A 26,627-nucleotide genomic window follows, 5' to 3' on the forward strand; every position below is an offset into this window, starting at 1 on the left:
TGGCTTCTGCGGTTTTGAACGGCCAGCAGCGGGTCCGTGTTCAGGCCGAGCCTGGCGCGTTGTCTGCCCTCCATAAAGCGGACGAGTTCTTCGCCTCCTGCAGTCCAGGAGAGCTGAGAACCATCCGTGTGAAATCACAGGGAGCAGTCAGCTCTCTTTCCAGCTCCTTTGAGGAAACAGACATTTCAATGTCCTATTCTTTTTGCTAGCCTTGAGCGGTCAGTGTTTGCGTGGCTTCCACTGAGGCCTTACCTGCAACCATAGCTTCGTGTTTCGATGAGCCCTGTGGTTTCACGGACAATCATCCTTGGCAGGTGGTGCCAGGACCTGCAGCTACCAAAATCCACATGTGGTCAGATCCTTCATGTACAATGTCTTAGTATTTGCATATAACCTGTGCACAAAAATGTCTGTACACGTTCGGTACAGACCCAAATGTTCTTTGTTTGTTTGTTTGTTTGTTTTTATTTTTTGTCTGAGGTTGGTTGGATCCACGGATGTGGAAGTCACAGGTACAGAGGGCCAAGTGTATTCTGACGTGTCTGGGACCACGGATAGTCCCACTGCTTAGGACTAGTGAAAGCATGGGCTGCTCGCTCGTTCTAAAACTCAATTTCAGTAGGCCTCTCTCTCTAGGGTGCATTTTAAAAATCTTCCCGGGTTTTCTGAAAAAATGTGTATGAATGCAGTGTTTCCCCGCCTGCGAACGTATGCCCGGGGGTCGAGCTTTGTGGGAATTCCTTAGTTATTCAGTTTTTGCAATAAAAAGTGACTCAAGGTCCTGATCCTCTACTTGTTAAATATGGACTTCCAAATAGCACACGACACCGTTTCCCAAAGACCAGAACGTCACCATGTTGCTGCTCGTGACAGCAGTGGGAACACTACATCCTCACAGGTGTTTGACTAAAGTCCGTGTTCGCAGAGTGCCCGTGTGTTTTGGGGTGACGTCTGTGTGCGTCGATTCGATCTGAACAGTGGTGCTAGTCCGTGTATTCTTTGACCTTCGGTACTCAGCTTCTGTCTGGTCACACCAGACTTCAGGACCGCGTAGACTCCCAGCACACACTCGGATTAACGTTGGTGGCACTTCCCATGGTCGAGGCCAACACCGTACAGCAATGTGAGCCATAGATGGAATTTAAGATTTTTCTAGTAGCCACGTTTTTAGAAAGTAATAAGAATCAGCAGTTAATTTAATAGATTTCATCAATCTAATATAAGCAAAACATTTCAACGTGATCAGTAAAAAGACATGATTAAGGAGACGACTTTGCCTTCGCTTGGAGAGATGTGCATCTCGGCCCACACCAGCCACATCCGAGCACTCGGTGGCCTTGGCTCCCGTGGTGGAGTGGCAGGTCCAGCCCTGCGAGGCAGGCTTGCGCGGGGGTGAGGGTGGGTGCCCCTCGTTCTAGAGACCCTTAAGAGAGGTGTTGGGGCATAGTCCAGGCTCTAGATCCAGACTGCCTGCGTTTTAATCTTGGTTCTGCTATTTCCTGTGTGGTTTTTGGCAAATTACTTGATTTCTTTTTATCTCAGATTCATCATCTGTGAAAATCCCTGCCTTATGGGGTTGTTGTGGGATTGAGTGACTGTAAGACGCTTGTAAAGTGCTTAGAATAGTATCTAGCGTAGAGTAAGCACATCACAAACGTAAGCAGCAGCATTAAACACATCCAGTGTGTTTGTAGTAGTAGACACCACCGTCTAATGATTAAAATTAGCGTTAAAGTGTACTGAATGTGGCTCAATCTGCCTGTTTTAGGGGAAGTTTAATTTTATTTACAAGAGATCATAGGGCTAATTTCAAAATACACAAATTTCTAGAGATTTTTTGGCATAAATAAGATACCTAAAGAAAACTTTTAAGGAAGTCCTAAGAGCACTAAAATAAGTTTGCCATGTGGCCACTTGTGAACCAGTCATGCCAGTATTAAATAACCGTGGTACGTGATTTCTCCATAGACACTAGGAAAATACTCTGCCCCGTGACAAGCTGCCAGGTCAGCCCCCGGTGACGTGTGTTCGCTCTGTCCTTGCAGGGCCATGAAGCCTCCGGGGGGAGAACCGAGCAATCTTTCTGGAAGTCCAGAAGAAGCTGTTCCTTCAAGCAGGCCTAATAGGATGGCATCTAATATTTTTGGACCAACTGAAGAACCTCGGAACATACCCAAGAGGACAAACCCCCCAGGTGTGGGCCCTTGTTAATCCTTCGGCCTCCACCTGCTTTATGTTCTTCTGAAGATGTTTTCTATTTCTTTATATTGATCCTTCCACATATTTTCTGGGACAGGTTGTGGCTTGTCATCAGAGTTCTTCCAAAATGAAAGAAAGTTCTTCTCATGATTTTCACTTTCTCTCTTGAAGGTGGCTTGAGCATGCTCGAATTCTCCGTCTGTTCAGCAGACGCTGGTTGGGTGCAGCCCCTGAGGGTACGAGGAGCGGGTGGGATTCTGGTTCCTGCCAGGGAGGCTCTTCCACATGTCCCGTGGACCCCTTGAGAGTCCTGCAGTTGCATGCAAATTACTGTGCATTTAAACATGGTTCTTAGGGAGGGAGACTGTTTTTAATCACATTGTCAGGGGGACTGAAACTCTAAAAAGGGAGAACTGATCTAGGACACATATATATAGTCTTAAGTTACTTACCCCACCTTCTAGCGGTTACGGTGGGAGAGGCTCTGTGGAAAAGGTTTCTCCTGCCTGAGGGACCGTGGAGCTGAGTGTACAGTGATGGTGCCCGAGAGGCCTTCCCCTGTCCGTGTCCACTAGGGGAAGCATGGTTTGTTCCATCCTCACGGAATTTGAGCGGCCACACGCGGGAGACAGTATGTCAGACAGATGATCAGTCAAGCAGGACCAGAGCTGGAGCTACTTCCTGCCTCACCCCAGTTCTGGGTGCAAACATTTCTTGACCAAAGTCACACCCGAGGCACTTCCAGGTGGGTGAGCCAGTTCCTTTGAGCCCCGCTCAGCAGAGCGCGTGCCTGGGCTGTCCTGGGAGCGCACCAGGCCGTGACGTGACGATGCGTACCTCCCTTTAGCGTAACACTCTGTGGCAGGGAGGTGCTTGGTGCTTGTTCAGAGACGAGCAGCTGGTATCTTAGTAGCCATCCTTTCGCTTGGTGTGCGCATGTATGTTTTACACCCAAGCCGTAGTTACCTACTTATAGAAGTAACACCTTAGATGGACGTTTCATTATGGCTTATCAAGTCGCTTATAGTTGGCAGCAGAGATGTTACATGACTCTAACTGGGTGACACATCTAGTTGTCACCAGCAGTTACAGCCAGAATGGGGTCAGAAGAATGACAAGTGAATGCTACGTTCCAGGTTTCCCTGGAGCAGGGCGCGTTACTAGATGCGGAGCTGTCTGTGTGACCTAGACACTTAGCTGTTTGCTTTTAACCTACTAAAGAAGCGTTCATGGGTTTAGTGAAGAAGATGCTTCAGCAGGAAAGCATGGTTAGGAAATTCTAGCGGGAAAAGTGCTGTTTTATGGCGTCTCCCCTCTCCAGGCCAGTCCAGGTCGGCTCTGTTCTAGACACGGAGGCTCTAGCAGGCCCCAGGTGAAGGGTGCGGTTTGACGGGGGCCTTCAGGAGTTAGCGTCTGTTCGTCCTGCCCTGTTGGCTGGAACCCACGGCTGGCACTAGGATGTCACCGTGAGAGGTGACGAATGTGTGGGGTAGGACCAGACAGATGTTCCGAGTGCCCCGTGTTCTGTTTGTTTCTGCAGGTGGGAAAGGAAGTGGCATCTTCGACGAATCGACTCCCGTGCAGACTCGGCAGCATCTGAACCCCCCTGGTGGGAAGACCAGTGACATTTTTGGCTCCCCAGTCACGGCCACTTCCCGCTTGGCACACCCAAACAAACCCAAGGTAGGCACTGCATTCAGGCAGCAGACGTGCAAGAGCAACAAGCCAAGTGTCTTTAAAAAGGCTCTGAGCCAGGTGTGGCCTGTTGGTGGGAAGGGGCCGGTGGACGGCGATGCTTTTCCTGGTGCAGCCGTTAGTCACTGAGTTGGAGCCTCTGCTGAGTCACCGCAGAAACGTCGAGCCTGGTGCTGACGGAAGCCCTGGCGGGCAGTTCTGCACACAGCCTGTGGCTGCTGTTGGGGGAGAGTCACACAACTGAGCATTCATGAGGAGTCGGACCCTCAGGAATTTTTCCCTGTTCTTATTTCATTTTGGAAGAGAAAAATGATGGGGTTTTTTTCCCCCCGTTTGTTGGGGTTTTTTTGGTTTTTTGGTTTTTTTGAGACAGTCTTGCTCTGTCGCCCAGGCTGGAGTGCAGTGGTGTGATCTTAGCTCACTGCAGCCTCGAACTCCTGGGCTCAAGCGATCCTCCTGCCTCAGCCTCCCACAGTGCTGGGATCACAGACCATGCCACCGCACCTGGCCAGTGGTGGCTTTCGATGGGCATCGCCCCTCACCAGGGCAAAGTCCTCGTGCTCGTTACCTGTGCAGGTTCGTGGTGCTTGACTAACGTGTAGTTGGCGCCTCCGGACCAGTGAAGGCACCCTGAGAATAATACCAGCAGAGTCTCTGCGCTTACGACACTGACTCCGAACCACTGGGAAGTAGAATGCCTGAGCAGTGTGGCTTTGGATGTGGCCTAGGGAGTACTGCTTAGATCTGTGGCCTCAGGGCCGCAGGGAGGGCTCGACCAAGGCCAGTCCTGGCTTCCCGGAGGACCAGAGCCTGTACCACCCCTGCTCGGACGTTTGTTTGCCTGAGTGGTGGCAGAACGTTTCTGGGGTTTACTGCAGCCAGACTCATAATAGAGGCCAGGGTCTTTGTTAACATAATTATTGGCAATATTTTCAAGTTATTTATTTGCTTTTCCACCTTTATTGTGGTCAGAAGGTACAGTCTCCTTCCCTAAAACGAAAAATTCTTAACCACTTCTGGAGTTGCTTATGCCTAGAAAATTGCTGAACTTTTGTTGGTTCACATGCCAGAAGGTAGCCCGTTGCAGAGTTGAAACAGAAGCTTGAAGAGAACCGAGACAGGCAGAGAACAGTGGGCGTGGGAGCAGCACTCACTTTTGATTGCCCCACGACACCACCGCGTGGGCACTTCGCAGTGACGTCTTTTTCCAGTCTAGTCTCATGGGAACCAGGCAGGAGCCTCTACCGTGTTCCTAGACCATTATGTTTGAGTTATTTTAAGAGAGCATTTCTTTGAAAAGTATCTTCGGGGGCTCCGCTATAGGCTGAACCTTGGCGAGACCGGAAATGGCCTAAAAGGCAGCAATTCCACACCAGGAGCAGGGCTTGAGTCAGCCGAACTCAAGGGTAAGATGCCTCCTGTGGTGACTCACATGTTCCGGCGACTGTGGACTGGGCAGAGACAACTGGGTGTAGAACAGGCAGAAACAGAATAGAGCTTCCCTTGCTTTTTAATAAACATGAAGGTCTTTTGATCCAGGACCACTGGGCATCCCCAGCATCACTGGAGAAGTGGCCAATTCCGGGTCAAGGTCAGGCAAGGTGAGCCTGGAGCATCTTGCAATACCAGAAAGCCAGGAGCCCCACAGGCTGCTGGGTGGTTCCAGGACTTCTACCAGCGCGTGAAGGGGACCACGGGCCCGAAGTGGGGCTGTTTGCTCCTTAACAAGTACAGTAATTGCAACGGTTTGGAATTCATGGGCTCGTAATGGTACTAAAAATCATCTAATTTGTGACCTTTGGAGAATGCCACAGGACCCATTCGTGCAGCAGGGGGAGGACAAAACAGAGCTCCGAGCCAGCGTTTCCTGCGTGAACCGCATGGCAGGATAGCAGCTGTTAAGGGAAAGTTCCCTTTCGTAAAAGTACTCCTGGCGGTAAATGAAGGCACAGTGACGGAACTACAGTATCACCATTTTGCAAACTTGTAATGAAATTGTGGATCTAGACAATGGTCATCAGTGGCTGTTACGTCCCAAAATGCTACGGGCCTGGTAATGAGTCCCTCAAGGACCACCTTTGACATCGTCTTGTCAAAAAGTCAAACCTAGATCAGACCAAACCCCATGTTAACCCCACAGGGGTGCTCTCAGAGTAATGCGACATGCAGGAAACTGCAGGACAGACCGTGGGGGCGGTCCTGGAGATTAAGGAGAGACTTACTGTAGTCCCTTCCCTACCAAAGTCTCAAGAATTTTTTCCAAAAATGGAAAAATCCATCCTAATATTCATATGGAATCTCAAGGGACCCCAAATAACCAAAACAGTCTTGAGAAGGAAAACATTGGAGGCTCATACTTCCCGATTTCAAATCTTACACAAAGCAAATTAAAACAACATGGTACTGGTGTAAGGACAGACATACAGACTGGTAGATAGAATTGAGAACTGAGAAATAGACCCTCCCAATTATACCTCTTTGTTCAGTTGATTTTTTCCACAAGGGTGCCGGGATCATCCAGTGGGAATAGAGCAGTCTCTGCAGCAAATGGCGCTGGGAGGACTGCACGTGCACGTGCAGGAAGATAAAAGCTGGACCCTTACCTAACACCATATGTAAGGATGAACTCAGAATGGACCAAGAACCTAGTTAAGAGCTAAAACTATAAAATTCTTTGGAGAAAATGTAGAGACAAATCATCATGATCTTGTCCTTAGCGATGGAGTTTTAGATAAGACACCAAAAACACAGGCAGCAAAATTAAGAATAAATAAATTGGACGTCATTAATATTAAAAACTGTGCATCAAAGGTGACTATAAAGAGGGAAATGCTGGGCGCGGTGGCTCACGCCTATAATAACAGCATTCTGGGAGGCTGAGGCACGAGGGTCACTTGACACCAGGAGTTTCAGACCAGCCTGAGCAAGTTCGAGACCCCGTCTCTACAAAAAATGGAAAAATTAGTGGGGTGTCGTGGTGCGCACCTGTAGTCCCAGCTAGTTGGGAAGCTGAGGCAGGAGGATCCCTTGAGGCCAGGAGCTCGAGGCTGCAGTGAGCTGTGATCGCACCACCGTACTCCAGCCTGGGCGACAGAATGAGACCCCATCTCTTAAAAAAAACAAACAACCAGAAAACCATGGCGAGATACCACTTGACACCTACTAGAATGGCGATGATGTAAAAACAGAAAATAACTAGCGTTGACAAGGATGTAGAGAAACTGGAGCCCTCCTACGTTGCTGTCAGGGATGTAAAATGCCGTGGCTGCTGTGGAGAACAGTTGGTGGCTCTTCAGAAGTTAAACCTAGAGTTGCCTGATGATCCGGCAACGCCACTGTTAAGCGTGCACCCAAAAGATTTGAAAAGGAGGATTGAAACAGATACTTGCACACCTATTTTCGTAGCAAAATATCCATAAGAGCCCCAGGTAGAAACACCCCAAGCGCCCCCCGCGGATGGATGGGTAATGACAGGTAGGCTGTCTGTGCGGTGGAGTATCACTCAGCCCTAGAAAGGAATGGAGCCCTGACACGTGCTACGGCGGGACCAGCCTTGAAAACATTGTGCTGATGTTTAAAGTTTGGCTTTGGTATCATTAATATTTGCAGTTTTGAGTATTTTTTTTTTTAAAGGACATTTTTAAGAGCCACATCTTGAACCATCTATGGATAAATGAGATATCTGGGATTTGCTTGCGAGTAATCCCATAGAAGGATTGGGGGCCCGAAGTTGGGAGAACAGAGTGGCCAAGACGAGGGTGGGCAGGAGTCGGTGTCAACTGTGCCTGCACGGAGGGTTAAGTGGGTTCACGGTATTACTCTCTCTACTCTGTTTACGGTTAAAATTGTCCATAGTAAGAACATTTTTTAAAAATTAAAAAGTCGGCCAGGCGTGTTGGCACGCGGGCATGATCCCAGCTACTCGGGAGGCCGAGGCGGAAGGATCACTTGAGGCCGGGAGCTCGAGGCTGCAGTGAGCTGTGATCGCACCACTGCACTGCAGCCTGGGCGGCGGAGCGAGATCCTGTCTCTAAAAAGGCTCGAAAGTTAGAGTTACCCACGTCCCGGTTTTCACTGTCCATTTGAGGAAGGGTGGAAAGGTTCTGACCCAACTGCTGACCTGCCGGTTCGCTTTGTTGCAGGATCACGTTTTCTTACGTGAAGGAGAAGAGCCAACATCGGACCTTAAAGGTGAGCTTTTGTTTCCTGCTGCTGCTTCCTGAGTGGCCTCGTTCTGGGAGGGCTGCTGGTACGTCCCCAGAGAACGGAAGGCAGCGTCTCTCTGCTCCTTCCAGGCCAGCTGCTGTGCCCGCTGCCGAGAGGATTTGCATTTGAAGCAGCTTGGGGTAGAAAAGGTTTCCTTTCCTTGTTGCCTATGGTCCCAGGCCTAAGACCAAGGTGGTGTCTTCCTAGCAGCCGATCTACGAAGCGAAGGGCAGGGACCCCGCACCCTTTATGAACTCACGACCAGTGGTAGAGCTGGCAGAGCTAATCTAGGAGAGGGCACGCAGGAGAGCTGGGAAGTGGGAAGGAGGGACGCAGGGCGGGGTGGGGGCGGGGACGTGGCATCTCCGTGGTCGGTCGCCCAGGAGCCACTCTGTGGTCGAGCTGGAGGTCACACTTCAGCTCTCACCGTGGTTCTCCAAGCCGACTCCGGCCAGTGATTCCTGCCTTTGGGTCACCATTTCCCTAAACTGACGACCAAGACACACGGGAGTTCATTCTTCAGAAAGTCCAGAGCCGTGGTGACAGGAAGCCTGGCCTCCGCCTTGTTGAGACGCGCTCCCTCCTTTCCATGCTCACCTGGGGAGTCTGCTCTTCATGGTTGAGGCGGAAGAAACGGGAGCGGAGTCTAACAAGAATAGAAACAGCTAACTCACTCAGGAGGAAACCACAGCGCGTTCGTAGCAACGAGCCCCAGTGTTACGCGCCCGTCCAGAGCCGCGCTTGCTAAGCACAGCCGGCTGGCTTGGCGCTGGGTGAGAAGCCCGGCTTCTTCCTTTCCCCGAAACAGTGAATTCCTTGCGAGTTGCTCTGTGACCCTTGACTCTCGCCGCACGCCTGGCAGGGGGACAGGTTGCTTCTAACAGGATGCTGTGCTCACTTTGTCCCACAGCTGCGGTGAGCATCCCACCTGGAGAAGAGCCGGGCGAGAGAGGCAGCGCCAGGGGAGCGGGCCACGCCGCGGAGCACGGGCCCACGGCCACGGTAGACAGCCACGAGCCCAGGCTGGGGCCGCGGCCTCGCTCGCACAACAAAGTCCTGAACCCACCAGGAGGCAAATCCAGCATTTCCTTCTACTAAGCAATTACTACCTGACCACAGCCAGACGAGAGAGTCAGAGTCGGTGTAGCCAATACTGTCGTTTCCTGCAGCCCAAGCGAGCCGGGGGGGAAGAGGGTTAGCCGTGTGTGGGAGGCTGGCAGCTCGGGGTCTCCGCTGACATCACGAGAGGTGCCCAGAGGACCACGCCTTCCAGACTGCGAGAGACATGTCTTCATGGGATAAAATGCGAGTCCCCTGGCTTTCACCCACTCCTAGTTCCAGACGTGAGAGGAACTCTACGGTGGGCCAGGGCAGGGAGGTGGCGCGGGGTTGTGGGAGGCTTGGTGAAGCCAGGCAGGTGTCCTGCGCCAGCTGATGGGACACCTGGGAAGGACGGAAAGGAAACAAAACAGCCCGTCCTCTGCGTTGGGGGGAGGGAGCGAAATGACACGAGGCGCTGGGGACGGCGTCTGGACAACCCCCTCGGATCCCAACGCCAGGTGCCCCTCACCACGCTCCCCATCCCGAGGCCACCCTGCTGAGCCCCAGCGTCTCCTGTCTGTTTTATCCCCAATGTATTTTTTTTTTTGCAGTCTTTTCTTAAAACATCTTGATGGCTTCTCCTTGGCAGCTTTCAAAAAAACCAAAAAGTTGTCCTCAGTCTTCTGCTTTGTGGAAGGTTTTAGACCCTAATCCTCTGAGTTGCCCAGTTTCTGCCGCCCAGAGCCCTGGCCCATCTCATGCAGGGATCTGCCCTTCTCTTGCAAGGACGGCCTTGCTCCTTCACCTGCCAGTTTTGCTTGTGAATTGTTCCTTTTCTTCTCTCATCACCCTTAAGTCCAGGCCTTTGTTCTTCTCCAGGGATGTGGACAGTTCCCTAACAAGCCACGGTTCTTCCGCAAGTGCGCGCCACCGACCTTCGCAGGACTTGGAAACTCTGCTCAGACATGTCCGAGTTAGGGGCTTACTTAGCTTCTCCCGTGTCCCACTTTATTCGAGCAGTGGGTTGGTGGGAAGAATCGGTGCTTGAGAACCTTGGATTCTTTAATACCTGAAAAGCTATTTTTAAACACCAGCTTTACGTAAATGGCTATTGATTCTGGTCTGTTCCTGACACCTTCTCAGAAAAAAGTCACTTGCTCAGGTACACCAAAGAGGAACAAAACCTGCTTAGACCACCCTTTGTGAAGCTTTGCAGAACCTCTGGACCATGGTCACAATCGTCTGGAAGAGACTGGAGACCTTAGGCCAGGAGCTGAGGTGGTTTAGCAGCAGTCACAGCTGTTCAGTTCCCTGGCACTTGGCGGCTAAGACCGTGGGCAGCTCATCTGTCAGGCAGAAGTGTCCCCCCGCCCCCGCCGCCGTTCACCCCGAAAAGGCTGCAGTTTCAGTCCCCTGCTTCCCTTGGGCGGGCATCTGTCTGCAGAGAAGAGTGTCTGGGTGGTGGTAGCTATTGCTCTGAGTGCCTACAAAGCTAACGCCTGGTGCTAGAAACATCATCGTGATTAAAATTTACTAATAGAAAAGCAACAACTGTTAGTGAGGCTCACGCTGGCCTACCTGCTTAAGTGCCTGCAGGAACTGCCTGTCGAGCTCACTTCCTGTGCCTGGCACATGGAGGCATCTGCACGAGGCTTTGTCAACCAAAGACAGTCCCCCCTTCAGCTGCCCTGCAGACTTTGGAGCCAAGAAACAGCCATTCCATGCGACTCTGTCACAATTCAAATGGTTTGTGGTTCAGTCATTTATAAGAGAGTTGTTAGGAATTCAGAGCTTTTTCTTTCCCGTTTAAAAACGTCATAAATGGTAGTAAACTTTTTAAGCCCAAACACGCTAATTTGTTTTACTTAAAAGGAAATAGTCTGATGTTAGAAATGAACGACCACTCACAACGCTTTCTAATGGAAAAAGGTTTGTGAACCACGCTGCATTGCCAAGAACAAACCTGACATTGCCCTGCTGGCCCTGCCCCCTCCCTCGAGCCCTCTGTCAGCCAGGTGCGGGGAGCTCTCTAGTTCTGCCCGCTGGCAGGCACTTCGGGTGGAGAAGGGAGAAGCCAGGGATGAGAAGGAACGTCTTGGGGAGTGAGGAAGCCGTCAACCAGAGCAAAGGCCCCTGGGCAGCACTGACAGAACTCACCTCACTCTTTTCCCATCGCCTGCCTTTCCTTGGCTGAGGCTGCGGGGCTGGTCAGGGAGAAGAGGAGGAGAGTCGCTGCACACGGAGCCCCACTGTGGTTGCCATCTGCATTTAGAGGGTATTCTATACATTGGGGACTGCCTGTACTTGGAAGATTAAAAAATTAGCATCCTGTTTTCCACCTCTAAGCTGCATTGAGAAATAACTACTCTGTACTTTGATTAAGCCTTAAAGCTTTTAAGTGCATTTGGTGCCAACATTTTTCTAGAGCTGTATCTAAACCAAAAAACCTATACTCATATCTCAATGTAATTTTGATAGGAACATTTTTGTTATTTTTACAAGGCAGAATTGGATATAACAGTTTAATAAACTTAGCAATCACATACCCAAAGTCTTTGCCTGTTTTGTGTGTGCATCTCCTGCTTGGGTCGTTCTCCAAACAAAATGCCTGAACTCTGCCCTTTTCCCTACTGCTTTTCATTGGTGAAGGGGTTTGCCTTTTTTGGGGGTGTGTGTGTGTTTCGTTTTTGTTTTGTTTTTTCATTTAGCCAAAGGATGCCCAAATTAATCTCAAAGCTTTAAGCAGAATGAGTGGGGAACATGCCAGTGTTCTCAGTTTCTGTCCACTAAATGTAATGATTATTTTTTCTCGTACACCGTTTGTCCTAAGGGTGTTTTTAAGATGTTTAACCTGCCTCTGACTTGGCTCTGAAACCAGTGACAGTCCTTGTATTGAGCGAAGTGACCCCGAGAGCTCGTCAGATCCAAGTCCTGTCTCTGCTCCTTATGCATCGGCTATTTTTATACGTTCCTCAAACAAACTTCACATCCTCGTGTGCATCACACGATTCAGGGTGATGAAACTTCTCAGATTACCTGCCTGCAGAGCCCCCTCTAGGAGGCTCCACGCCATTCTGCCTGCTGGATCAGGGTTCAGATGAAGAAAACCAACATGGGTTACCTGAAACGCCATCTTTACTGTTCCACGCGCGTGTTCTGAGTGTAGAGCGCGTTCAGGGGCTGGGCTGGGCACTGACGGTGCTACATTACCTATCTGTGGCAGCTGCGCAAGCTGCAGACAAGCACTGAGATCTCGGACAGTCACAACTCATCTGTCCCCAGAGGCGAGGCAGTGGCCAGGTCTGCAAGGACCACAGAGGCTCCACCTGTGGAGGAGGATGAAGGGGTGAAGAACAGACCTCGAAGAGTCCCACTTCAAGGCCCATGGCGTGTCTAGAAACACTGGCTCCTTAGACATCACATAACTTGCTGTTGTCTTTGTGGTGTGCCTTGGTGAGTCAGACCCTGCAAGCGTGCGCACACCTCCCGTGTCAGTTGGTTCATTCCTTCTGAACTCATAATCTTTTCTTAGTCCTTACCATCTTGGAGATCATTAATGAAGTGTTCCTATTTTATACGTGGCTACAGAGTGCTGTGTAAAGATGCCATCCTGGCTGGTCCAATGGCAGTGGGTTATCAGAACTTACTAACATTAGTGTGATTGAAGTTGGTATACAATCCCCCCCCCCCCGCTACATTTGACGGGCTAAATTAATTAATTAAAGATGCCATCTAACATTCAACTTGTGAAGAAAGGAGAGGGACATTACAGGGACCTAGGTGACTTTTTAGCAGGTATTATAATGGGACAGATACTTAGAAATTAAAATAGAACTTTTGAAACTTGTGTGCCTGTCTTACAATTTAGGGCCTTTTAATGAGAAAAAGTTATATCCCAAATAATCTTTCCAAATCTGAAAGAAAATCTACTCTTTAGAAGTAAGTTCTAATTCAGTTAGCTTCAACTTTTAAAGAGCAGACCAGTTGTACTATTCAGCAAACATCAAGAATTATTCAGCATGTCATCTCATTTATTTTTTGTCATACCAGGAAAGACCTGAGAATGTCATCTTGTTTAAATTTCATTTTGTTTAACAAATTTCAAGTAACAAATCTGCCCCAATCGTGGTAGTAATAAACATTACTAACATTGATGGCCAAGTCAGTTGGCCTCTCCCTGCAGCACGGAGGGTTGCTTCTGCTGTAGTGTGTTACTTTGTGAGTTCAAAGAGGTCAAATTTCTGTAAAAGGCCTAAAGTAGAAGCACTAAAATATTCCCCAGAATACAAGCTTGCTCTGTAACCTGCTCACCATGAAGAATCATGCATGGCATTTTTTTTTCTTTTTTGTTTTTATATGCATGCCATTTTAACAATATAAAATTTAACAATTGTACATAACATTCATTGCATGTACTATTTGCCAGAGGTGGTGCTATGTCTCTTTCACGGGTTAGCTCACATTCCTAATTGGTTTTAATATTTTAGGCTTAGTTTTGCAGGCTTGGAAATGGAGACTTGGGAAAATTAAGTCACTTAAGATCTAACCCCAGGCAATTTGAATCTGAGACTGAAACCTTAGACAATTTGTCTCTTAGTGGGGTGGGTGAACATTGATACATCAGATAATGTTGCAAGGGGAAAATGTGGAAAATACAGTAGTATTTATGGTGTCAGCTATAGGAGAGTTCATTGTCTTGCTGCAGTCAGGTTAGGGTGAGAGGATCTGAGCGGACCTGAAGGCATTTCAGCAGGTGAACAGCAGTAGTAAGAAACCATTCAATTAGCATTAAGCAGTCATGGATGGGTTTGGGTTTTGGTTTTTTTAAATTTTTTTTAGAGGTGGGGTCTTCCTATGTTGTCCAGGCTGGTGTAAAGTGTCCATTCACAAGTGAGATCACAGTGCACTGAAGCCTCGAACTCCTGGGCTCAAGGGATCCTCCTGCGTCAGCCTCCAGGGTAGCTGGGTGCACACCACACCTGGCTACTGATGGGTCTTTGATCAGCATTCACACTACCTATGTGGCCCCCAAAGTGAAAGTTCAAACTTTGTAGTTCATGGTGTCCTCAGGTGCCTAGTGGAAGACAATGCAAGTCTTCTGGAGCAACTCTTTTTATTTTTAAGAGACCAAGTCTGGCTCTGTCATCCAGGCTGGAGTGCAGTGGTGTGATCATAGCTCACTGCAGCCTTGAACTCCTGGGCTCCAGTGATCCTCCTGCCTTGGCCTCCCAGAGTGCCCAGCCGGAGCAACTCATTTTAAATTGAGGGCTGAAAGTACTTCTGCGGTAAAGTCCCAGGGAACACTGAGAGAAGAGCCTGAGCAAGAGGCAACCAAGGTGACAAAGTGCAGAGTCAGCCCTGCAAAGGCTGCTGGTACTGCAATTATGAGATACCAAAAAAAAGAAAAACCCTAAAGGTAAGTGGTTGAAAGTATAAGAAGTAAGAGCCTATCAAAACTGGTAGAACAGAACAAAATAAATCAAGTAGGACAAAAATATAATCACTGAAATTAAAAACCCAATGGATGGGTTCAATAGATTACGCATAGCTGGAAAGAAACCGGAAGATGTGGGAAGTCACACACTGGGCAGCCGAGGGCGGGAGGCCGAGCCGCCGGCGCTGGGGCGCCTGGCGCGGGGCAGTGCGTGAGGGAGCTCCGAAGGTGACCGCAGACCGCTCCGGGGGAGGCGGGCGGGGCCCGGGCCGGTGACGACCTGCGGGTGGGAGCGCAACCCCGCAGCGCTACCATTTGGACGGACCCGCCCGGAAGCGCCCCGCCAGACGCAGCCGCGCTTCCGGCCCGGACCAACTTCCTCTGACGCCACGGCGCCCGCGCCCCCTGGCGGCGTGACGGGGCGCCGCAGGCCGCGCGGGCACCGCCCCCTCCGGCGGCGGGCGGGACTTCCGGCAGCTGAGTGACGGGCGCAGCATCAGCAGCAGCATCAGCACCAGCAGCGGCGGCGGCGGCGGCGGCGGTGCGGGAGGAGACGGGCCGCGGCCTGCGAGACCAGAGGCAGGCGGGCGGGCCGGGTGCGCCGGCCGGACAGCGGGCCGCGCTGGCGGCGGCGGTGGCCGCGATGATGGAGATCCAGATGGACGAGGGCGGCGGCGTGGTGGTGTACCAGGACGACTACTGCTCCGGCTCGGTGATGTCGGAGCGCGTGTCGGGCCTGGCGGGCTCCATCTACCGCGAGTTCGAGCGCCTCATCCACTGCTACGATGAGGAGGTGGTCAAGGAGCTCATGCCGCTCGTGGTGAACGTGCTGGAGAACCTGGACTCGGTGCTCAGCGAGAACCAGGAGCACGAGGTGGAGCTGGAGCTGCTGCGCGAGGACAACGAGCAGCTGCTCACCCAGTACGAGCGCGAGAAGGCGCTGCGCAGGCAGGCCGAGGAGGTGCGTGGGCCGCGCGGGGCCGGGACCCCTCCCGGGATCCCCCCCCCGCCCCGGGACCCCTCCCCGCCCGGGGACCCCCCTCCCTGTCCCGGAGACCCCCCTCCCCGCCGGCCCCGGATCCCCCGCCCCGCCTGGAGACCCCCTCCCCTCCGCGGGACCCCGCCCCGGCTTGCCCCACTCCTGCCCGCCCGGGGACCGCCCCTCCCGACCGGGCGCTCCTGAGGGGCACTCAGCCTCGGGCGGGCCTCCCTCCCCTCCCCGCTTCCACACCGGTCCCCTTTGCTTTTGCGTGTTTGGGGCCAAACCGGTTTCCCAGACCCCAGTTACTACCTCTGCTCGCTGCTGCAATTGTAAACCCTCCCAGAAAGGGATCTCTGATTTCCCTACGGCGCTGCAGCAGGAAGAGGCCTTTTCCTTGTCCCTAATCCAGTATTTTGAAGGCGTGTGACATGGTGAATTTGGTGATGGATGTAAACACGGCCCAGCCACAGCGAGGCTGCTTCTGTGCTGGGGAAGGGCCCAGGTTTATGGAGCTGACGTCTTTCCCTCTGCTCCCTCCACTGGTGAGGGTGTTAGCTGATGGACGGGGCGCCGAGGACCTCCACTCTGGCTTCTGGGCAGATCAGAGTAGGATTTGGAACTATTTAGTTGTGTTCTAGGCTGTCTTCATAACCTGCAAGTGGCTTATTTGTGAACCAGTTGGGAGAATGGTGCATGTAGGGAGCGCTCTGACTCCATCCATCCACCGCGGTGTCCAGCTCTGGGGCCTCGGCCTTGTGGGAGTCCGCAGGGTGGAGCAGGGTCAGGGAGTGTGGGTTCTCGTCCCTTCTTGGCCTCCGTGACCTTGGCCACATCACTGGCCGGCTCTGGGTTTTAATTTTCCGTCAATCAAAGGAATGAACGGCAATAGGTGATCTCTGAGCCCAGAGAGTCTGTTATTCTAGGAGTTAGGGGATGCTCTTTGATTTGTGAATAGAAGGCATCTTACTAAGTGAGTTTAAATTCCCTTTCAGTTAATTTGGCTTAACATATTCCTGACTTTAGTAGTGAAATAAAAGATTGTCTCAGTATTTTGACTTTTTCTTAAACCAAGGTGGTTTATGCCCTGGTTGGTTTAAAGCACGTCTGTAAAAGATGACAGTATCTTGTACCATTCTTACTGGGCTTTATTTTCCGTTTGGGTTTCATGTCTGTCAGGAGATTGTCGTCTGTTGATTGGGATGCCCAAGCTCCCCCAGCCTGAGGGGGTGTTAGAGCTCGGAGCGACCCTGGGCATCTTACTGGGACAGAACCTGACCCAGAGAAGTGGAAGGGCTGGGCCAAGGTCACAGGCCCAGGAGCATGGGGCAGGATGCAGACTGAACCCTGCGCCTGGCCTGGGCGCTTCCTTCCGCGCCGTGCTGTGGGGCTTCAGAGGGTGCTCCCCAGAAGTCTGGTCTCGGGGCTCCCCTGGCCCCGCCGCAAAGCTGTGGCCGCGTTCTTCGTGCCGGGCACTGCCCTCCACTTCTCTCACCGTCCTCGGTGCCCATTCGTGCCTGACTGAGGTTTCAAGTGGGATTTTTTTCTTACACTCTGACCTGTGTGGTCTATATAGTGGGTCAGAAGGAACTAAAAGGTGGAAATCAAAATGGACAACCTTCAGGCTAAGAATTATAACCTTGTATCTTAAGGTTGTATAACCTTGTATCTTCAGCTCTGCATGGATCAGTCCTTCTGCTCTGCCCTGTGCAGCTCACATGCAGCCACCAGTGTATCCCCCGCCCTCCTGCTCAGGCTCCTGCTGGACTAAGCTGGTGGGCGGCTAAGAGGTTGCCTTTAGGCCGAGACACACCGTTGCCCCAGCTATTTAGAGACGCTGCATGGAGACTTCCTGAGCAGAGCCTCAGAGCAAGCTGATGCTTAGCTGGCCGGCATGGCGGCTATGATTAAATGCGAATGGCACGCCCTTGGAAAGACCTCAGGTCTTTACAACTGAAGAAAGGCACAACACTGAGAACATTTGCCTTGCTTGCTCCTTTATCGCCTCAGGCAGACATTCGATTCCAGTTTTGTGGAAAAGACCACTGTGCACGGTGGGTCGGCTTCTATTTCTAGGCAGGGACTCGTGATCACATAGATGTGTGTCTGATAACACGGGAGCTGGACGTCACAGGCTGCACGCGTGTCTTGGTGCAGAGGAGCTCCTGAGTGAGCGGTCGGCGGAAGCTCCGGCCCCAGCAGCTCTGCTCTAGAGGCTTAGTCAGAGACGGGTAACCTGAGCCTCCTGCAGCCCTGGGGCAGACAGACCCTGCAGGGGGTTTTAAAGCCTTGAGCAGAGCACATATCCCTGTTCCCTATTTCTTGCCCGTAATGACACAGTGAGAGGTTCCGAGTGTGTTTTCACACTGGGTGGCTGGTTTCATGGGAGTGACGGCAGCTAGAGGTGGCGGGGTCCAGGGAGGGGCCGCGCTGTGGAGTGGGCAGGTGCCGCTTGCCTGCCAGCCCGGCTCTCAGGAGCCGCACACCCTGTGACCAGCCTCTTCACCTCTCTGGGTGGTGGTGGCTGCCTCTGTAAAGCTAGCGAGTTGCAGACCTGGCAAATTGGATGTCATCTCCAGTGCCAAGTGCCATCGCTGGTCGCCTGGAGAATTGTGGCAGGTGGATTTGGCAGGGTCAGGGCAGAGCCTTTGATGGATTCTCAGGCAGCCTTGGGTGGTGCGGTTCTGCTACACAGTTTTAAAAATCCCTCAAGTTCTTTCCCACTGGAATGGAAGGAGGTGGGCAGCAGGAAGGACGCCCCTCCTTGGGAGTGTCCCCGCGTGACCTCAGAGGGAGGAGTATGCCTAGCCACCGCGCTTGCCGCACTTAGCCAGGCAGCAGAGAGCCCTTTTCCCAGCGGTGAAACCACTTGGCTTCTGAGAGGAAAAATCATGTTTCACAGACAGCATGTGAATTATTAGTCGTCATTATTTGCCTTAAAATATGAACTCTCGTCCCTAAAGAAACTGCTAGTAACACTCCCCAAATCGTCTCAAGCAACTCAAGGGGTCGTTCTGCCGACAAGACAGACGTGTGGGTATTCGCTGAGGATTCGACATGTGATGTAAGGAAAGCATCCAAGTGGAGGGAAGTTTTATCCGAAACTTATTTTTTCCTAGTTAAATAAAAGTAATCCGTTTCATAAAAGACCATTTGGATAGGGTTAAGCTGAGACACCAACACCGCCATAATCCTACTCTATGGAGATTGTCATTATGCCTTTTTTGTAAGAGAATCAATACATTGAATCAGAAGTTTTTAGTGTTTTCCATATTACAATGGTAGATTCACCGCCGCTTGGCCAGAGTATGTGATACCTTCTTTTGCCACGTTGTAATGCTAAGAGCAGTTTTTGACATCTTTTTTTAAATTGGGTTTTTTTTTTTTTTTTTAGAGGAAGCTGTTAAAAGGTGCTGGCCAGAGCTGCCTTTCCTAGTTGCCTCTAAAGGTTGGTCCACTGTGGCTGTACCAGGGACTGCAGGAGTACAAGTGTCTCCCTGAAGTGTGGAAACAAATGGGCGTAGGCACCATGGGCAGACAGAGGCGCTTCCCGGCCAGATGGCCGAGGCCGGGAGCCGGGGCCACCGCACGGCCTCTTGCTGGCCATAGTGGCAGCTGTCAGACAGGCTCGAGCACCGATAGAAGTCAGTTCTAACAAAATTAGGACTTCTAAATTAAATTTGTTTCATTTTTAAGTTTTTTTAAAACTCTGTTTTGAAATAATACACAAGTTGCAAACATAATGCTCCTCACCCAGATTCCCAGACGTGAGCATTTCCCCGCATTGCTTTCCTCTCGCTCTGCTGAGGCCTTCGGGTCCTGCGTCCCTGCGGCCTCCCTCGTGCTAGGTGGTCCCATTCTCCGCGTTCTGCCACCTGGGCAGTTTGACAGCACAGGTCTGTTCCTTTGCCTCCGCCTGGTGCTCAGACCCTGGGCAGGTGTCCTCATCCTTGCCGACGGCTCTACCAAGTCCTCCCGTGCGCAAGATGGGCATCCAGGGAGGGGCACGGGATTCGGGACGCCCCTCCCCAAGACTCCTATTTACGACTGGGGCGGAAGACGAGCCGTTAGTGCGGCAGTGACTGCGGAAGGCGCACGGCAGCGCAGCCTTCCAGCTTGTCCTGCGCTCCGTGCAGTCGAGTCCCGAGGCCCAGCTCACTGTCTCCCTGTCCAGTCACCAGGGCCTGGCGTCCTTCCATCCTTCTCTCCTTTGCCACCCTCTGCTTCAGTCATCGCCATCACCCGGTCTCCCGGCCACTCCCCGACCCTTCTCCGTCACCTCCCCGCGCCTGCTCCCCCTTGACTCAGCGCAGCATTCCGGGTGCCAGGCTGGATGCCAGGCAGGGGGATTAGCTCCTTGCTCTCAGTAAAATGAGGGGATGTGAAGGGACCAGGTGGGGCCCTGGTCTGGGCCCCTGCTCTCGCCAGCCTCTTCTCCCTGTGGCCTCTCCACTGTCCCCTGCCCCGGGGCTCCCCGCCCTCCTCAGGCATGCCCCTCCTTGGGGGTTTTATCTGGCCACTTCCTGTCCCGCCCTACTCCCTAGCGTCTGACGGTGCAGAGTAGGGGCAGAGAAGTGGGACGTGAATGGTCCCCACTGTGCCCCACGCAGGCATCCCCAAGTTAAGCTGCTTCCTGCTTGAGGGAGGGGCTGGCGCCCTGGTGCGTTCAGCCCCAAGCCCATTCCTGTCTCCCTCTCCGCACACCTGGAGAGGGGCTGGTCATCTCCATCTGCGCGTGGCCCGTGGCCAGGGAGGGAAAGCCTGCCTTCCTCTGCCTCGGCACACAGCGCACCGCGCTGGCTGTTCCGCTCCTGAAGGTCAAGGACCGTCTCTGGAGCCAGTGTTCTGTCTGACAGAACCTTCCTTCAAAACGTTCTGTTTTGTGCTGTCCAGTGCAGTAGCCTCTGGCCACGTGGGGCCGTAGAGCACTTCATGGGAGACTCATGGAACTGGGTTTTGTTGTCTTTCACTTTAATGAATTTAAGTCGAAATAGTCACCTGTGGCCAGGGCTATCGGGGGTCCAGCTGAGCTGCTTTAAAGCCAGGCAGTGATTTTTCTAAGTTACTCAGCGTCAGGCGAGAGAGGAAGATGCTTAAAAAGTGGGTTTGTTTCTGAACAGGTTCCAGAAGGAGGGCAGATTTCTGATCAGGAGACGAGCTCAGAGAAAACTGTGGGGCGGGGGAACAAATGCCCTATTTAGGAAACGACGCTTCTCCGTCACCTCTCCACGCCTGCTCCCCCTTGACTCACAAGTGACGAAATTCTTGAAAAGCCCAGGAGAGGCCGGCAGGACGTCCCTGGCACCTCCGAGTGGCCTGTGCTTGGGGCACAGGGTCGAATCTTCGTTTTCTTTTCTTTATTTTTTAGGGGGTGGGGAGGGACAGCAGTTTTCTTGTGGTATCATTGACATACCTTGAACTACACATATTTCGGCTGCAATTTGATGGGCTTTGACGTGTAGTGAGGTAGTGAGGATGCCGTCACCCCACAGTCTCCCTGCAGACTCCCCAGCGCCCCCTGCTCCCCCTTCCACCTGCTTCTGTCACTATAGATTAATCTGCATTTTCTGGAATTTTAGATAAATGGAGTTATGCGGTGTATATACTTTTTTTGTTTGTTTTTTTGAGACAGAGTCTCACTCTGTTGCCCAGACTAGAGTGAGTGCTGTGGCGTCAGCCTAGCTCACAGCAACCTCAAACTCCTGGGCTCAAGCGATCCTCCTGCCTCAGTCTCCCAAGTCGCTGGGACTACAGGCATGTGCCACCATGCCCGCTAATTTTTTCTCTATATATATTTTTTTAGTTGTCCAGATCATTTCTTTCTATTTTTTAGTAGAGACGGGGTCTCACTCTTGCTCAGGCTGGTCTCGAACTCCTGACCTTGAGCGATCCACCCGCCTCGGCCTCCCAGAGTGCTAGGATTACAGGCGTGAGCCACCGCGCCCGGCCTATACTTTTTTGTCTGAGTTTCACTCAGCGTGACAATCGTAAGATTCGTCCAGGTGGTCGTGTGCCATTCCATCATTGCCAAGCCGTATCCCGTCGCGTGGGTGTTTGTCCATCTGCCTATCAGTGGAGCTGGGAGACTTGGCTTGTCTAAAACCTTGATGCTTTTATCAGCTCTGTAAACCAAGCCACTCCGTTGTGGGGTCTCGGGACAGGCACTGCTCAGGGCGGTGGTTTCTGAGGCAGCCACGCGTGTCAGCATGCAGAGGACCTGGAAGGACCGCAGAGGAGCCTGGGAGGCCAGAATCAGTGTATGACGCCGTGTCAGGACCAGCGTGTCCTAAGAAAGCACCCTGATCACTTGGGGGTAGGAAAGTCGCCCCCCGAAGAAGGGAAGTATTTGCAGAGACACTTCCAGCCCATGAAGTCATTAATCAGTTACATTTTTCTGAGCGCCTGTCAGGGGAAAGAGATGTGGGGATTTCAAGTTGTTAGTAAGTGTGATAGGGCCTTTCTCCTCGAGGATGTCCCTCTGCGAACTAAAATAAACTCCTAAGCCCCCGCCCCCACCCCCGCGAAGGGGACCCTAGGACAACCTTAAAACCTAAGGGAAAAGAGGTCAGACACTCCTCAGACAATAAAATATTAAATTATTAACAAGATCTAGGGCCACCCAGGGCAAAGTTTAAGTCACCTGCAGGCCATCAGTGTGCCTAAGAGATAACGCGAGCCAGTGACCATCCGGTGGCTTGTCTCTGATTACAGACTTCTTTATCTTAACTTAAAACATGTCAAGCCTTTAGATAAAGCCTATTTCTTTAACCAATTACAAATCAAAGAATATTTGAACCCACCATAACCCGTAATGCCCGCTTTGAGATGTCCCGCCTTTTGGGGCCAAACCAACGTACCCCTTCCACGTACTGATCTGCAGTTTTACGCGTGATTCCTGTGTGCGTGAACGCGTGGAACCAAACCCGGACCTGGCTGCCTCGGCACGTGTTCTCAGGACCTCTGGAGGCCCCGTGCTGCAGGCAGGGGCCACCCGCACTGGGCTCAGAATAAACCTCTTTGAATTATTGTGTAGAGTTTGGGGTTTTGTCTGTTAACGCCTCCCGGTGGGGTTCTGAGAGAGGGTCAGGAAATCGAGGTGCTTGTTATCAACGATGGCCGATTCAGAGGGAGCCTTTCGCCGACTCCCGCTCTCTCCTTCCCTGTGGCCCTGCCCCGGCCCCCCGCCAGCCTTCTCCCCTTCCTCCTCCCCAGCCAGCGAGCACCCAACTAGTGCAGCCCAGGGGCTGCTGTTGCCCCCGAAGCCTCTCTCAAGTCTAGAACACTTGCTCATGTCTGGAGAGCAAGGCCCTTTGTGTCCCGAGAGCCTGGCGGAGTCTCTGCTGGGCGGGGCAAGGGGGCGGGCAGTCTAGGGCGCCGTGCCAACTATCAAGGGTGCTTCAGAGAATAAACTCTTACTTGACAATAATTCTTCTCGGGGAGATTTTTCACAGGATGAGACCCTAGCTGGGATTTAGCTTTATCTTCATTTTTCCTACTTCCCCTTATATATATACTTCCCCATGTGCATTTTTCTGTCTGCCTCACCGATTCTCGAAGTCGGTGCGCCTTGAGCCGTTGGGATTTGTTTCAGGCGGACGCAGAATCAAGCAGCCCCTCCCATGAACACGAGGAACCCATGTTTCAACCTGGCTCTTACATTCCCAAGCTTGTCGCCGGGTGTCTCAGCCCACGTGTAATACTCGAGTGCAGAAATGTCCCTTCCTCTGCCCATGAGCTGCCCAGAGGGCTTTGGGGGCAGCCTTTGTAACTCTAGGCCACGACCCGCACGTCCGCTCTCCTGGGTTTGAGATCTAGGCGGTTGCGCAGTGGTGGGGAACAGACAGCACTGACGGCCCCTCCGGGCCTCGGAAAGCATCTGATCGTACAGGGAGGTCCCTGTGGATCCCCCCGGATTAGCCACAGAGGAGGGTATCTCCCTGGGCACAGAAGCCTGCACCTCGGCTGTCTGCCTCTGCCTGCTTAAGATAAAAGACCAGAAAAGAGCATTTTTCTTTTGGAAATTCGGTCCACCCCCTCACTCCCAGGGAAGGAAGTAAATTGATCAATAATGCAAAGGAAGGCGCCTTCCACCCCTGTGGGCGTCCGTCCCTAACACACCAGCCAGAGTGGAACTGTCTCCTGTGCGTAGCCCTGGCCTGAGCACACGTGAGAGGGAGGGTTTGGGTTTAATATGTGAATTTTAAGTGTCTGCCAGTAAAATAGCCGCGCGTTACAGGAGTTACCGAAGTCCCGCGATGGCGCCGTGCAAGAGCGTGTGCTGGAAATCCCTGTCGCGCTCCGGGAATCTGGAGTGCTGACTGCAGAGCTGTCCGCTTGATTTTGTGTTTGACGTGAAAAGTCAGTTTCCTTCTTAACTTTGCTTTTTTTCCAAATAAAATGGAAGGATGATCTTATTCTGTGGAACACTAAGGAAAGCTGGCTTGGATTACTAGATTTTGGAAGAGCCTGTGCTCTCGGGTTATTTTAACATGTGTCTTGAAACTCACCAATTCACCAAAAAGCAAGTTCTGAAAACAAAAGTTGAATTTCATTTAAAACAGAGCACTTTGTTAGTAGGAGGGAGGGGGAAGCCTTTCTTATTTTTTTGTTATTTATTTATTCAAATTTTTCTTTTCACAGCAGTTGTCTGACCCGGAACATATCTTAACAGCGTATCTAAAGAGGGGTCCTGTGCATGTTGGCGTTTGGAAGTGAGAACGGGGTGTTTCGAATCCAGATTGTAAGGGGTAGACCCTGGAGGTGTTTTCCTTCATCGTATAATCTTGAGTCGTCGCTATTCGGGGAGCTCAAAAGATGCGTCCCGAGGTGGCCTTACACGTCTGCGTGTTGCCACGTGCCGCGTGACACTCCGATCAGACCTGGGCATCCCGGTGGTGACTCACAAGTCCTCCTGCAGTGCGTGTAGGCGGTGCGTGTGCAGACAGCTCCGTTGCGGTGGCCACACCTGCAGCTGGGGCTGAGACGGGGTTTAAGACTCTCCCTTAGGAAACACTGTGCTGTGTTTCCAGCAGGAGATATATTTTGTTTACAACCTAGTAGTACCCAAGTCCACTCAGCGCAAATGCTGATAGTTAAAATTTTATGTTTCTTGCTTCCATTCATATTTTGTTATAGTCAGATTCGACTTTAAAGAAAGCTTTGTAGACTCAGTCTCTACCCTACCCTGTTCCTGACCGCTGAAAGTTCTTGGTTCTCTTACACCTAAAGTGAATGATCTGTAAATACAGATACTTCCTGCTGCTTTGGAAACATCTCCTGAATTTTTGTGACTTGGACTAACCCAGGCACTAACGCCCACTGCCAGTGCCCCCAGACGCCCTGCCCGGTGCCCGACGGAACTTGGGTCTGTCCTGCTGTCCCCTCGTGCACTTAAGTGCCGCTGTCTTCCCTGGCTCAGGGTGTTTACTCCTCCCAAGTCTGGCGTGAAGTGAAGAGCGGAGGCTCCGTGTGTCTGGTCTCAGCCAGGCCCTGCTCCTCCCACCGTGTGGCCCTTGTCATGTTCCGTGGAAATTGCGTTGTGTGTTCAACGCAACCGTTAGGTGGAACGGTTGGCCTGCATTTTTGTTAACTAAAATTACCTTAATGGTGTTGGAATACTTTTTTTAAGAGGGGGAAACGAGAATTTCTTTTCAACGGTAGAAAATCGTCTTGTCTTCATGGCATCTCCAAACCCTCGGAGCCCCTGCAGGGCACTCCTGACCCAGCTCTGCCCGATCTGACGCCTCCTCTGAGAGACCTGGGTGGCAGGAGCTCCCTGACCCGGCGGCCAGCGTGAACCCAGCGGTCTCCCCTTCCACGGGCCGCCTCCGGGAAGCCGAGCAGGGAGGGCGAGGGGCTGGCCCAGGCCGGGGCCTCTTTGTGTGTTGGGGTCACTTGTGTGTCTCAGCCCATCAGCCTGGGAAGCTCCCGGACAGAAAGCCCGGAGGACCCGTCTCGGTTGGCTGCTGAGCCCTGAGCCGTTCCTTTGGTGCCAGGATGCCATGTGGTCTGGGCAACACAGACACGCTGCGTGTTTACCCACCACACAGCAGGGTCCTCTCTGCACGGCAGGGACACTCACACCTTTGGCCTTGAGGGTGTCCGGGTGCGGAGCCGACTTAAATGTTTCTCTGTTAGTTAACATCCTCTTATTTCCTGACGCGGAAAAGCCTTAAAATACCATAATGTTAGAGGATTTCTGCACGTGACCGGGTTTGGGACCAACTTTACCAGGAATCTCTAGGCTTCTGGGGTTATATGGCCTGACAGGGCTTTTTGGCATTGTCACTTACGTTGGATTTTAACTGTCACCTACCAGGATAGACCAATGGAAAGTCTGTCTTGACCTGGGGAAGCTGGGAGTGGGTGTTCTTACGTTGTCTGTACTTTAGAAATCTTCCAGCTGACTCCTAACCATCAAATGCTGGCGTCAGGTGAAATACAGACAGGGTACAGGTACTAGTGAGACAGCACTGTCACCAAAGAGCTGTTTTCTCTGCATGAAACCCCAGTGACTCAGCTCAGAGAGAGGGCAGTTAGCAGTTTTAAAGAAAGGAGGACGTTGGCCAGGCGCAGTGGCTCACGCCTGTAATCCTAGCTCTCCGGGAGGCCGAGGCGGGCGGATTGTTTGAGCTCAGGAGTTCGAGACCAGCCTGAGCAAGAGTGAGACCCCGTCTCTACCAAAAATAGAAAGAAATTAATTGGACAGCCAAAAATATATAGAAAAAATTAGCCAGGCATGGTGGCGCATGCCTGTAGTCCCAGCTACTCGGGAGGCTGAGGCAGAAGGATCACTTGAGCCCAGGAGTGTGAGGTTGCTGTGAGCTAGGCTGACGCCACGGCACTCACTCTAGCCCGGGCAACAAAGTGAGACTCTGTCTCAAAAAAAAAGAAAAGAAAGGAGGACGTTTCTAGCTTCTGGCTCTAGAAGCCTCATCAAACTACTCTTCACTTGCTCAGCCTGAGTTCTCGCTTCATCCCAAGTCTGGCCCTAAACATCGTCTCACTGAAAACAAGGACTGAACATTTGACCCCTTCCTGAGGGACAGAGACCTGGTGCTTTCTGATAGACAA

At 51.9% G+C, this 26,627-nt stretch overlaps 2 protein-coding genes across 2 annotated transcripts in view; both read left to right on the forward strand.

Moving 5' to 3' along the window:
• HN1L (hematological and neurological expressed 1-like) overlaps positions 1-11,675 on the forward strand; it is a 15,393-nt gene extending 3,718 nt beyond the window's left edge. Inside the window, exons 2-5 of the mRNA XM_012647758.1 lie at positions 2,046-2,194; positions 3,740-3,882; positions 8,037-8,085; positions 9,011-11,675. Of these exons, the coding sequence (XP_012503212.1) occupies positions 2,046-2,194; positions 3,740-3,882; positions 8,037-8,085; positions 9,011-9,198 (529 nt within the window). The 3' untranslated portion in view covers positions 9,199-11,675. The remainder of the gene's footprint in view (positions 1-2,045; positions 2,195-3,739; positions 3,883-8,036; positions 8,086-9,010) is intronic.
• Positions 11,676-15,092: 3,417 nt separating this feature from the next.
• MAPK8IP3 (mitogen-activated protein kinase 8 interacting protein 3) overlaps positions 15,093-26,627 on the forward strand; it is a 45,925-nt gene continuing 34,390 nt past the window's right edge. Inside the window, exon 1 of the mRNA XM_012647689.1 lies at positions 15,093-15,536. Within this exon, the coding sequence (XP_012503143.1) occupies positions 15,219-15,536 (318 nt within the window). The 5' untranslated portion in view covers positions 15,093-15,218. The remainder of the gene's footprint in view (positions 15,537-26,627) is intronic.

The sequence above is a fragment of the Propithecus coquereli genome, unplaced genomic scaffold, assembly GCF_000956105.1.
Source record: "Propithecus coquereli isolate 6110/MARCELLA unplaced genomic scaffold, Pcoq_1.0 Scaffold27, whole genome shotgun sequence".
NCBI classification, from domain to species: Eukaryota; Metazoa; Chordata; class Mammalia; order Primates; family Indriidae; genus Propithecus; species Propithecus coquereli.